This window comes from Dryobates pubescens, chromosome 11 (genome assembly GCF_014839835.1).
Source record: "Dryobates pubescens isolate bDryPub1 chromosome 11, bDryPub1.pri, whole genome shotgun sequence".
Classification (NCBI taxonomy): domain Eukaryota; kingdom Metazoa; phylum Chordata; class Aves; order Piciformes; family Picidae; genus Dryobates; species Dryobates pubescens.
In genome coordinates, this window is record NC_071622.1 from 948478 (window position 1) to 961226 (window position 12749).

At 46.3% G+C, this 12749-nt stretch overlaps 1 protein-coding gene across 3 annotated transcripts in view; it reads left to right on the forward strand.

The window, feature by feature from the left end:
* MTA1 (metastasis associated 1) overlaps positions 1 to 12749 on the forward strand; it is an 84373-nt gene that overhangs the window by 60907 nt on the left and 10717 nt on the right. For 2 of the 3 annotated variants that reach the window (XM_054165083.1, XM_054165084.1), the window contains exons 14-17: positions 845 to 1034; positions 1559 to 1648; positions 3263 to 3415; positions 4416 to 4451. In XM_054165083.1, the coding sequence (XP_054021058.1) occupies positions 845 to 1034; positions 1559 to 1648; positions 3263 to 3415; positions 4416 to 4451 (469 nt within the window). Of the gene's footprint in view, positions 1 to 844; positions 1035 to 1558; positions 1649 to 3262; positions 3416 to 4415; positions 4452 to 10605; positions 10618 to 12749 lie in introns of all 3 variants that reach the window. The other variant, XM_054165082.1, reaches the window with a different exon arrangement.

Genomic DNA, 12749 nt, shown 5'->3' on the forward strand with positions numbered 1-12749 from the left:
TGAGAGAACTGCCGGGTTTTATCAGCCTCATTATGCCTCATTTGTTAATTAAAAGTGTGTATACAGTCCCAAAGGGGAAAGCCTCATTCTCCCCAAACTGAAACTTCCTTTTAGTTTCCAGGTGTGAGATAACAAGGTACTACTTCCATTGTTTTGTTGGTTGGCTCAGTAGCTTTTCCTGGAGAAGATGCAGCTTTGGCACTGTGTAGTCACTGTTTCAGTAGCATTCTTTACTACATGCAGTGGCTGTTCCATGCCTTCATGGAGGTCAGAGCAAGAAATAAAACAGGTGTTCTTGCATCTTTTAGACAGGAATGTTCTTGCATGCTCTAAGTTTGCTGTGGGAAGCAAGCTTGTGATGTGTATTTGAGCCATTCCTTCTGGTGTTCCTCTCCCTCTTACAAATGATGTGTTATGAAGAGTTTGCATTGTATACCCAGAGCAGCTCTTGGGCACCTGAGTTTGCAGGGTCTCCCTCTGTTGTCTCTGTAAGCACTGAGTCAGTACCAAGTGACTTCTTCAGGTCTGGCTTTTGTATCCCTGTATGGAAACTCGGGAGAGCACGGAAGTAAATACTTGCTGTGAAAGAGAAAAGGTTTCCCTTCATTTTATCCTTTCAGGTGTGTCTGGTCTGGAAGAATATTCCAAATGCTGATGTGTAAGATCTGGGGAATGGGGGCTGCTGGACTGACAGCATTTTGATCTGCAGCGCTGCCTCTGTTCCTGTGTCTGTGGGTCAGCAGTTGGAAGTGGCTTTAGAGTATATCCTTTCTTCTCTTTAGAACCCAACTTAGGGTCTAGCAGTTACACTTGAGAAACCATGTTTCCTTTCTTCTCCTTGTAGAGTCCTCATGGGGTGCCAGTACGAAACAGTGGGAGTCCCAAATTTGCCATGAAGACACGGCAAGCTTTCTATCTCCACACCACCAAGCTGACCAGGATTGCCAGACGCTTGTGCCGAGATATCCTGCGCCCGTGGCACGCGGCCCGCCATCCCTACCTGCCCATTAACAGCGCGGCCATCAAGGCGGAATGTGAGTGGGCCTGCAAAGGAGCCCCTTGGGGTTTCCTTTCCTACAAAGCCTTGAGTGCCAGCCTCTTCACATCATAGCAGCACAGGATGTTAGGAGTTGGAAGGGACCTTCAGAGGTCGTAGAGTGCAACCCCCCTGCCAGAGCAGGACCACAGAGTCTAGCACAGGTCACACAGGAGCACATCCAGATGGGGCTGGAAAGGCTCCAGAGAAGGAGACTCCATAGCCTCTATGGGCAGCCTGCCCCAGTGCAATTGGCTTCACAAAACCTAGCTGTCCTTGAAGAGCATTCTAAGTGATTGCAGGCTGGACAGAGAACTGTGACAAGCCAGGAGCTGTTTGGTTTTAAAATATTTGTTTGCTGCTACATGTAGTGCTCTTCTCAATTTGTTGTGTCCTGCTGCTGAGACATGCTTGCAAACTGGGACATTTCTTTTCATTGGAAAGCTCTTTCAGAACACTTGAGTTATTACCTATTAATACCTAGGTGACTTTACCCTCTAATGCTTTCTGTTTGTTTTACAGGCACAGCACGTTTACCTGAGGCATCAGAAAACCCTTTGCTGTTGAAGCAGGTGGTTCGAAAGCCTTTAGAAGCAGTACTGCGGTATTTAGGTATTAAACCCCACAAGCAAACGACATCAAACCCTGCTAGCTAGTTCTGCCAACCATTCCCTCTTCCATTTGCTTCTGGATTTAGATGATAGTTCTGAATTAAAAAACAAACCATGAAAACCTTCTTGTGAACTTCTTTTTCCTACTTGGCTTGCCAGCCCCAGTGGCTCAGCAGTCCCCTCTGGGCTCACAGAACTTTTTCAAGTGAAGGATGTGTTTGCTGTGGTTTCTGATGTATGTGGGGACAGGTTGCAAGGCATGAACATGTTTTGGGAACAGTTGGTCAGTCAACTGTTCCAGTTTTTGGGCTAGCTGGAGGCAGTTCCTATAGTTGGGTCCTTCAAGAGGCCTCTTGGGGTAGGGACAGCACTATGTCCCACAGCCTATGAATCAGTTGCTGTCTCTTCTGTGCTGGAGCACACTTTCTTCTTGATTTGGGGTTTCTGTGTTTTTCTTGAGGTCTTGTACTTTATCAGCTGATCTGTCAGGGGAGTACTGAGTAGATCTCTCTGGAACTTCACTCCAAGTTTTAGGGACTGGAAGCATCTGAAATGATGCTACATGACATGCCAGCTCTGACTACAAATGAAGGCCAAATCGCTTTCCCTAGTGCTGCCAGTTGCTAGAGATACCCTGAAGACATGTCTGAGGTTGTTAGAGCAGTCTCCTATGAGCCTAACCCCAGGAAGCTAGCTTGGACAGTATACTGTGAAGGCTTCCAGATTAGCAAGGAAATTGATTGCCTTTTTATTCTGATAAGAAACACTGGAGTTTTTGTTTCTTTGAACATTTGTGTTGATGAAATACTGTAAGGCTTAGAGTTTATTAAATATTTACTGCTACTCTGTTGAGTGTTGTACTTCTGCTGTGTACTAATGAGATACTCAGGCTGAGAAACCTTTGGATATGTGTAGTGCAAGAAAAGAAAGCCAATAGAAGAAGTCTTGCAGTTGGATAAAATCCTGCTTTTAATAGCTGTACAGAATGTAGAGTGGGTTTTGAGATTTCCTCAGAGCTCTATCAGGGTCAACATTTCCCTGCTGAGTTGGGAGAAGGGAGTGAGAGAAATGAAGGGAGGCTGATGGACTGGCAAGAACTTTCTCAGTCTTTTCAGTGGAAGAGCTTGTGCTTGATCTTTGCCTTGGCCAAAAGCCTTAACTCATCCTCAGGGTGTTCTTTATGATATTGTTTTGAATCTTGATGTAGTTTGGCCACTTTGCAAACTACTTTTTTACGAACCTTGCAAAACTGGTGAGGCTGGAATTTCCCCCAGAGTTTAGGGTGTGCCATGACTGCTCAAAGATGGCCTTTAATAGAGAGCCATCCCCAAAAGGATCCCAAATTACTGGGAGAAAAGTGGTTTGGAAACAGATACTAAATACCAATTTTTAATGTAGGGTAATAATATGTCATTGATTTTGAGCATTTTCAGCGTAGGTGAAGTCTTAAGTATGCTTTAAATGCTTCATATAAATAGCACTCTCCACTCAAAGTTATTGACTGAGGTGGTTTGTGTGTAGGGGAAGGTGTGCTGGGTCACCTTGCAGGTTGCTTTCAGATTTGTACTCCTAGTATCTTTGCTGATGAAACCCCCACCTTGCTGTCTCACCACAGAGTCTCATCCATGCCCGCCGAAACCAGACCCTGCAAAGAGCCTGTCGGGTTCTCTCAACAGCCTGACCCCTGCTAAGTTTACTCCTGTCATTAACAATGGGTCCCCAACTATCCTGGGAAAGAGAAGCTATGAGCAACACAACGGAATGGATGGTAAATACTGCTCTGCAAACCCTCTCTTGCCAGTGTGGGCTTTTTCTCCTCTCCTTTCGGTGTGGAAGGAGGTTATGTCAAGCTGTAGTCCTTTGTAGAAAACCCAAGTTGCTTATTCTTCAGGGAGGTTATTTCCCCCCCCCCCCTTTTGTAAAAGTCACTTGGCCTGTTTCTCCTGGGTACTGCCTGGGTGGTGCTTGCACATAAAGCTGCTGTGCTAGTGGAACTGCCTAGCTTGGCCAGCCTTGCAAATGGGATAGTAAAGGAGAAGCTTCCATTCTGGTTTTGAGTAGTATGAAGAAAACCCAAATAGCTTTTTCCAGTGATGCTTCCTTTTTCTTTTGAGGTTTCCAGTTTTTTGACCTGTAGGTAGTAACAGTTCCCAGGTGGCTTTGTAGCATGTGGATCCACCTGGCTTTCAGCAAAGCTATCAGAGGCTGCATGCCACTGGGAAAGGCAGACGTGTCAGGTCTGCTATGGCATAGACCTGCTCCTGCCTTGCACAAAACCAGTGGCCCTGTTGGCCCTGTCACCCAGCACCTCTGTGCAGTGGAGTTTGGGCTTCATCTCCTCAAGAAAGAAAAGCAAAGAGAAGGTGTTTGAAGTGGGAGACAGACATAGGAGGTTCCTGGCATGGACTCCAGGACTCTGTTCTGAAGAGCTGCTCTTGCCTGAGAGCCCTGGGGAAGAGAAACTGCAGGCTTTTTCTCAGATGAGGATCAACCAAGGGCCTGGTCTCAGTGGGAGTAAGGCTATGGCAGGTAGCTTTCCTTAGCAGGGGAGAGGAGCAGTTGGTGTAGTGGTGACTCTGAGCAGAGAGGGAGCTACAGGGAATCTCGCTTTTTGTTTTACCTGTAATTTTCCCTTTGTGGCTTGTCTGAAGTTTAATTACAAACCTTTGATTTCTTACTGCTTGTGTTTTAACGTTAAGAACTTGTGAAACTGCTGCTGTTCAGGTTGCTGATGTGATGTTTTTCTCTTTTCACTTGTGCTCTATCAGGCAACATGAAGAAGCGCCTGTTGATGCCTAGCAGGGGTAAGACCTTGAAGCTGCGCTCAGCTTATGCTAGGAGAGTGATATTTTAGTTTCATCTGCTGGCTTGTCTGTGCTTTGTGGCTATGAGTCTATGTGCACCTTCTGTGTTGATGTCTGAGTGTTCTGTGGGTAACCATTTCCAGCCATGGTTATGCTGCTCACCTTCCAGGCTTTCCACATGCAGATGGCAAGCTGTGCAGCTCTGCTGAAGACCTGAGGGGCCATGTTCAGAGCCGATCGCTGAGGCCTCAAGAGCACACAACAGTTTTGTGGCAGTTCTGTGAAACTGTGGAAGGCTCTGAGGTTTGGTTTGAAACTAGGTGTAGTCACTGTTGGACTTGGAAGAAATTGAGTGTCATGTGTTCTGAACTACTTTGAATTCACTTTGACCAAAGGAAATAGAATGGGTTTTGAACCTGGCACAGGTTACAAAGCAGTCTGTTCAGACTGCTGGATAGGCCTTAGGAGCTTTAGCTTGTGATAATGCAGGAAACATACATATGATGTCACTTAACCAAATCCCATAGAGCAGACCAGTTGTGACCAGGTAGGACATACAAGTGCCATCATGAGACAGGCAAACACCAGAGTTCAGCTTATGTGTTGCTGTGAAGTGGCTGCTGCTGCATGCCTGCTGTGTTGGATGGCTGAGGCAGCGGCTGGCTGCTCCCACTGGTCACATGCATGCGTGTGTAAGTGCATGGGCAGAGTACCACAAGAATGAGGACCGTGATGGTTCTGCTGTCTTTGCATATTTACACCTTGATACTGTGTTGCTGAGTTTTCAGTGTGCTTTCCCACTTTTGGGAAGAATAACCAAAGCCTGCTGCCTTGGTCAGGTTAGCTTCCCAAGAAGCTTTGCCCAGTAATGAGCAATGTAGATGTGGAGCAGCTCACTGGAGTTCTACAGCTCCCAGTGGCTGCCTGCATATGGCATGCCTGCTACTCCCTGCTAAATGCCCTCCTCAGCAAGGGGACTGCTGAGTCACTCAGCAGATTACACCCTTCTGAATCTCTGAGGTCTTGTGGTCTGACAGAGGGAAGCAGAAGAACAGGTCCTGCTCTCAGGAAGGCTCTCTGCACAGAGCACTGGATCTGATAACCGGAGACCATTTGCTTCCTCCAAATGGAAGGTTCTTGGTTTAGCATTTGAAGTTGTGTCTCTGCTGGAATACATACTTGCTTAGGTACATGTTAGTCATAACAGTTGCTGGAGCAGTGCAGCCCCAAGATTTTTAGTGATGCACCTTTCAGGCTCCTCACAATGCCTGTTTCTCTGGCACATCCATGTGGAGCTGTGCAGGGGCTGGCTCTCACTGAGCACCTGCTGCTTTATCTGCTCAGTCTCTACTTAGCCAGCCACTGAAATACTTGGAGTAGTGTTTGTTCCTATAACTGCTAGGTAGCAGAGCATGATTCAGTGCCAGAATCTGAGCACCTGCTGGGGTAGTGAGTCTTAACTGGATCTTTTGTTGAACAGTTCAGCTTAAACTTGTTGCTCAAGATTTAGCTGTGAATGGAAAATGTTTTCCATGCTGCATTTCTGACATCCAGAATGTTTTCTGACCCTGGATTGCTGGGAACCTTGCCAAGATAGAGGGAAGGGAACCACCTGCAAGGAAAGAAGATTTAAATAACTTGGATCAAGATCCCCTGGGCACAGGGAAGCAGATGGTAGAAGTTTGGTGGATCTGTTCCTGGCCTGGAGCCAGCCTGTGTACCAGTGCCCCTGAGCACTGGTTCCCAATTGCTGGCATGTGAGCTGGTAAGCTTTGCTAGCTCTAGGCATGGCTGATGCTGGTTTCCTGTGCTGTGTCAGAGCTAGGAGCATGATGCTGAGGCTTCTCCTTGGCTCTGGATGGAGTCATACAGGCTTACTAATGTGGGGGTGGGCTGCTGGTGGGAAGGAGGAGGTCAGAGGAGAGAAGAGGCTTTAAGTTGGATCCATTGCGAAGGAGTGAAGGGCAGCAAGAGTAATGAAGCTTGTGACCAGAATGCAGCAGCCAGTGAGTTAGTATAAAAGGACTGAAATAAACCCCTCTATCCAAAATGACTGAATTTTGGATTATAACTGACCTAAAATAGAAGAAAAAGATTAATGAGAGTAAAACTGAGTTGTTTTGACCAGTGAGAGTCTTCATTTATGTAGCTCTTATGGATACTGCAGGAAATGGGGAGAGGTTCTTGCTGGTTTTGTGCTTTCCCCCTCCCCTTAGTGATGCATGCTGGCAGAGAGGCTGAAACTCTCTTCTGCACAAACTAAGCTGTCCAGAAAGACACTGTCCAGCTACACTGGAAGTTTTCAGGGAGATGTTAACCTACTGCCATGTTACATGAATTATCCAGGGGTGTTTTTACTTCCTGCAGATGTGCTGTGTTGGTGGCACCTGGGAGATGCCTTACAGTTTTGACTGGTCACCCTGTCAAAGTCTCAGGCATAGAATCATAGAGCTGGTGTAGTTGGACAAGACCTCTGAGACTGGCTGGAAAAGACCTCTGAGACATGTGGCAGTGGGCAGCTGTTGAGGGGGGCTTTAGCTGAAGTCTCTCTGCCGGTGCTAAGATCCTTTTGGTGCTGGGCTATTGCTTCAGAACTCATGGGAGAAGAATGTATACTGTGAATTATGGCTGGTTGCTCTGCTGATTGCATCTGATGGGTGTGTAAGACTTTCCTCATGGCCAGATCATAAAGCAGTACCAAATCCAGAGATTGTTTTGCAGGGAGCAAGCCAAGCAGCAGCTTTGCACTCCTGCTTAGTGTAAAGCATTGAGATCCACATGTATCCATGTGTCTGGTTGGTCTGGAGCATTTAAATCCCAGTGGCATCTCCTGCCTTTGTTTAGAATTGGGCTGCTTAAGGTTGCTGCAAATCAAACTGTTCAGGTAGGGTGGTTGTTTCTTCAAGCAATCCTGCTGGAAGATTTTCATCCAAGTCTCTACCACCCATGGTCAGTGCTTGGAACTGAGCCCTCGGGAAAGTGACTGAGGTGCCCTGATGAACCTTCCTGTGTGAATGGCAGCACCGTCCCTGAACGCTCCCAAATGCTGACTGAGGCTGAACAAGGGGTTGGAGGTGGAAGACCTACTAGTCTGGGTGGGTGTGGGATGGTTAGGTTGAACTTTGTGTGAAGAGACAGTAATGGGAAGAAAAGGCTGGGAAAAGGAGAACCTTGGTTGTGAGAGAGCAAGGAGGAAAAGGAAAGGAGAGTGTTGTTAGAGGGCTGTGGCCAGAGGTAGCTGAAACTGTGGAAGCTGATGAATGTAAGAGCACTGGAGACTGCTCCTTCGGAGTTCTGGGGGTTATTTGTTTGTTTGTTCTTGGGTTTGTCTTGCTTCTGTAACTTCAGCTTAATGTATCTTTAACTTTTCTTTGTCTGACTCATCCCTGCTTAACCCTAGAGAGCTGAGCTTTTTCAAGCTTTGGATGTTCCTTGTCTGGCCAGGCACCTGCAGTTTGGCCTGGTGCTTGAAGTCCAAGAACAGGAAAATAGTCTTCATCTCTCCCTACTATCTCCACTCTATAGGAAGAGTGTGATCCCTTCTTCTGGTTTGTTTTCCTCTTCTTTAAATTGCATAGAAGGCATGATTTACACAGAGTGTCCTTCCCAGCTCTGCCTCAGCATTGGGTTAGCATGAACAAACTGCTGCCCGATCCCGGGTTTGGAGCGTGAAAAGCACGTGGGGTCCTGCAGGATGGCTAATGCAGCGAGGTGCTGAGAAAGTCACAGCTCACTGCTGTTTCATTAATGTTCTGGAGCTTGACTGACAATATTTGCCATGGAACTTCCTCTGAAAGAGGATGTTCTGTGTTCTGGCCCTCGTTTACTCTTCCTTGCAGATGTGCAGTCCAGGGGCTGTGTGATACTTGCCCATGCACATTCCTGCTGGGGGAAGGGAGGGAGCATTGTTAGAGGTGTTTGGGGTTTTTCCTCCCTTCTCTTTTACAGCATGTTAGCTTTCATATGATCAAACTTGTTTTTCAGGGTTATCACATGCCCTCTAAAATTGGCAGAGAGGGAACATGAATGAGTAGCTGAAATAAAGGGAAGGCTTTTCCCAACAACAAACTTGCATTGATGAAATGGTAGCAGATCCAATGCTGAAAATTGGAGAGAGTTTATAGAAGAGCCATGAGAGTGGTGAAGGGCCTGGAAAACACCCTGTATAGTGCAAACTGCTTTTGATCAAAGTGGAAGTTGTAGATGTTTGTCTCTGCTGACAGGACCAGCAGAAGTGTGATAATAGAGGGCTTTTCAGTCTAGCTGAGAATGGAATAATGAGCTGCAGTAGCCAGAAGGTACAGCAGAAAAACCTTGGCTGGAAACAAGCTGCACATTTTTGAGTGAGGTTAATTAACTGTTGGAATACCTTGCTTCTGCTGCTGGAGATTTCTGAACCAAACTGGAGTGGCAGTCTAATTTAGCATGTTCTGGTTTACTGTTTCTCACCTCCTCCTGGGGGAACGCAACCAAACTCCTAGAGCTGGGAGCATTCATCAGCCTGGCCTGGCATTGGTTTAGCTGTCAAGAGCTGAGCATGAAAGTGGAAATGCTGTTCTAGATCAAAACCAGCTGTCAAGGTGGGAATATATGGAAGTTCTCCAGTATCATCTCTGTAGGTGACCAGACTTACCTCAAAGATATTTGCTGAGTTAGATGTTGCAGGAAGTTTGGACATAGCTGTATTGCATAAGTTACATTGGAATGCTGCCTTTATCAGCAGTGTGGCCCTGGCCACCCTTCCAAAGTCAAGGATAAGCAGGCAAAGGAAATCTCCCCATCCAAGATGACTGCAAACAGCAGGGAGTAGTGGTTCTTTGGTGAGTTCTGTGGTACATGGGGAAATGTCCTGGCTTTAGCTGTTGATATGCAGACCAGAGTAATGTGACTAGTGTCAAGAGAGAAAATATTCAGTGCTTCTTAAAGGAATGACTGTTTCTTGCCAGCAGCAGTACAGCTGGGAGGAATGACAACTTGCTTGACATGCTTTTGGAGACCTCAAGAACTGTGTGCCTGTGCAACTTCCTAGCTTCAAATTATCTGCCAAAAGTACAGATGATTTTTGAGAGCAGTATTTAGGATTTGTATTCAGATGTCAAGTGAAACTTCTTTCACTTGCCTTCAGCTTAGCCATGATACTGCCTTCAGTTCCTTCTAGTGTAAAGGAGAAAGATCTGGAAATGAAACTGAGAGACAAGCATCATGCTCTGTGGATCAGCTAGTGAAAACCATCTCATTTAGGAGGGACAGCATGGAATGAGAGGCAAATGGTGATTGAGAGGAGAGAGCATTTCCCAGCACGGTGGCAGGGAGCAGGAGTAATGAATATGAAAGGAAATGAATGTACAGCAGTGCAAGGGCAGAACTGCAAGTGTCCCAATGGTACAAGGCCCACATTTGTAGTTAATTGGGATCCACATGCATGATACAGATCATACCCATATCTACACACACCTCTCTGTGTGTGTGATACTCCTAATTCTAAGAGCAGTGAATAATTCAGTGGCTTCTAGTATCCATAGCTTAGATCAGAAAATCCCTAAGCAGTGAGGTGCATGGTTTTGTTGCCTCTTTTTTTTAAGCACTCAGTAAGTTACAGCCAGACAGAAAATATCCTGGTGCTCTTTTGGGAGTATGGGTGGATGGCATCGATGGACTCTACACCGAGATCGACAGCAGCTCTCCACTCTCCGTACTTTTCCAAGTGGAACTACTGACTCATTGTAGTCAGATGACACTGCCCAGGAAGTATTGGTAGGGTCCTTGGAGTGCTCTCAATAGAAGGTGCAGCTTTGCATGAGCAAAGGGGAGGTGCTGTGAACAAATGAGTGTGAACTGTTAGCCCAAGCGTTTTAGGAAGTACCATCCAAATCCAATGAGGTTAGTGGAAGGAGGTGGGTAACAAACCCCTACTTACCTAAAAGTAAAGCTCCTCTCTGTGCAATCTCCTTTGGAGTTACTGTTTGTTTAACATTGTCTCACATTTACCTGTCCAACAGAGAACTGTGCTCACTTCTGTGTTTCATTACCACCAAGCAGTCTGTGTTTCTCTGCTTGTTGCATGGGGCTGGGCTACTGTATTCTGCACTGTGACACTCCCTCCTTTTTTTAACCTTGAATCTCTTTTTTCCTTCTCCTTTGCCAATCTTGGTAGGAACTTACTTAGGTAAGTAAATGATGACTTTAACATTGGGTTTATGTACAACAGAATTTGAAGAGAGTGTTAGTCTAGGTGGTGGTTGGTACAATTTATGCTCTGTTCTGCTTGTTGCACCTACATTGCTGAAAGTTTATAGCCTCTGGTCCTTAGAAGGTGGACCCTCAGCCTGCTCACAGCAGTAACACACTCCTGGCAGTGTAGAAAGAGGGCTGCTAAAGCCTTCTTAAGCTTGCAAAAACTGCAGGTGTGTCTGTGGCAGCCCAGAGGCTTCTTGACTTCAACCAGTAACTTGGAAGTGAGCTCCTTGTTCGTCAGGCCTCATTCATGCAAGCGTGGGACTGTTGATGTTTCTGTTAGTGCTGGGGAGGAGTCCCAGGAGAAGGATTACTTTAGGAAAAGGAGACTGCATAGAAGGGTGCATGGACTTTTGCAAGCAGTGCTTTTTAGTGCGGTGACCTTGCTGGTGGTGAATGTGTGCATTAAATCTCTACACTGGTTGTGGCTGAAGATGTGCATGTGAACACTGCTGCTTATTGAATGTTCTGCACCATACTGCTCCTTGGTAAACAGAAGTTGAATCCAAAATGCCATCTGTGCCTAACTGCTTGATGTCCTGATTGGTAAAAAAAAATAGAAACCAGAAATTATTCTACTGTGAGATCAAGGACCCTGTGTGTGTGTGGTGAATATGCTGAAGATTGGAGTTAGTGAGTTTTGAGAAACTAATTAACAACTCTCAAGTTATGTCCAGGGGCTGGAAGCTGGACTGCTCTTGCTCCTTGGTGTTAGAATCAACTCTGTACAGATTTCCTTTGCCTAACTGTGAAATGGTGTGTAAATACACAGGCAACAGTGTGCCTGGTTAGGCTTGGAAAAGCACTGGAAGGTTTCCACTCCCTCCGAGAAGTGGCCATGGTTGGTACTTACTCTGCAGCTTCCTTGCTGTAGTAACTCCGTGGAAGTAGCCCTGCACTCCAGCCTGCACCAGATAGCCGCTGGGGTTTTAGGCTCTCCTGCTTTTCAGTAGGTTAGCTGTGTGTTGTGTGGAGCTGGCAACAAAGCAGGCTGAATTTGAATGGTGGGAGTAGATTTTTGGATGCTACCATTCAGATGCTGAGGTCCCCTTTCTGGGGGGTGGAAGTAGATCAGCAAAGAGCATTCACATCCACTCTCAGGCTTCTAGTGGGATCAGATATGCTGGTTTGCTTTCTGTGGGGAAATTAGACTCCACTGTGTGTTGTGACTGCCAGTTGTCCCACAGCATGCTGCTGCTGGAGCCTGAGATACTCTCTCCTTTTATTTTACTGGTTTGGCAAATCTGAAAGCATTGGAGTCAAATGATAGGAGATTGTTGGAAACTGGTTGACTGAGAGGTTGTTCCCTTCATCCCCAGAAGACAAAGCTGCAAAGCAACAGCAGTAAGAGACTTGGTTTGCTGGTTTTGCTAGTCCTTCCCCACCTGTGTTTCTTTGGGTGAAAGCACACTGGGCTGCAGCTTTGATACCTCAAGAGTGAAAAGATCACTAGGGCATAGTAACCTGCTGCGGCTGGTTTGGAGCCAAGATCTCTGTAACCGTGCTGCTGCTTGAGGAACAGTTTGTCAGTAAGCTGTGGGGGCTGCAGGCATGCTCTGAGAGTATCAGTCATTCTCTGCACCCTGATAGGTGTTCCACTGCCAGTTCAGTCACAGTGGAGAATCATCTGTGGCAAAGGACATTAATCTGCTCTGAACATCTGCATTAATCTGCAAAGGACATCTGCTCTGCAGATGCACCTCCAGTTTACCTCATCTTCATTTTATCCTCTGGGACTCCTCTTTGTTGCATTGCACAGAGGAGACTGACAGAAGGACTTGAATGGCAGGAGTTTTCCCTAGGACTTTGGGACTTTTTTCCAGTGCAATGGGAAAAAACCATTTAACATTGAGTTTGTAGAGGGCATTTCAGTTTCCTTGGCTGCAAAAGAGTGGGAGACCTGCTTAGATTCTTCGTTGTAGACCTTCATAATTTGTTGGTTTCAAGTTTGGCCAATCCTGAAAACACTTCTTCTGTCTTTGCTTGCTTGGGTTTTTTTATCTCTTTTGGAGGAGTTCAGTGTTGCTTCTGATGTGGGGCTGCTTAAATTCAAGTAGTTGGAGC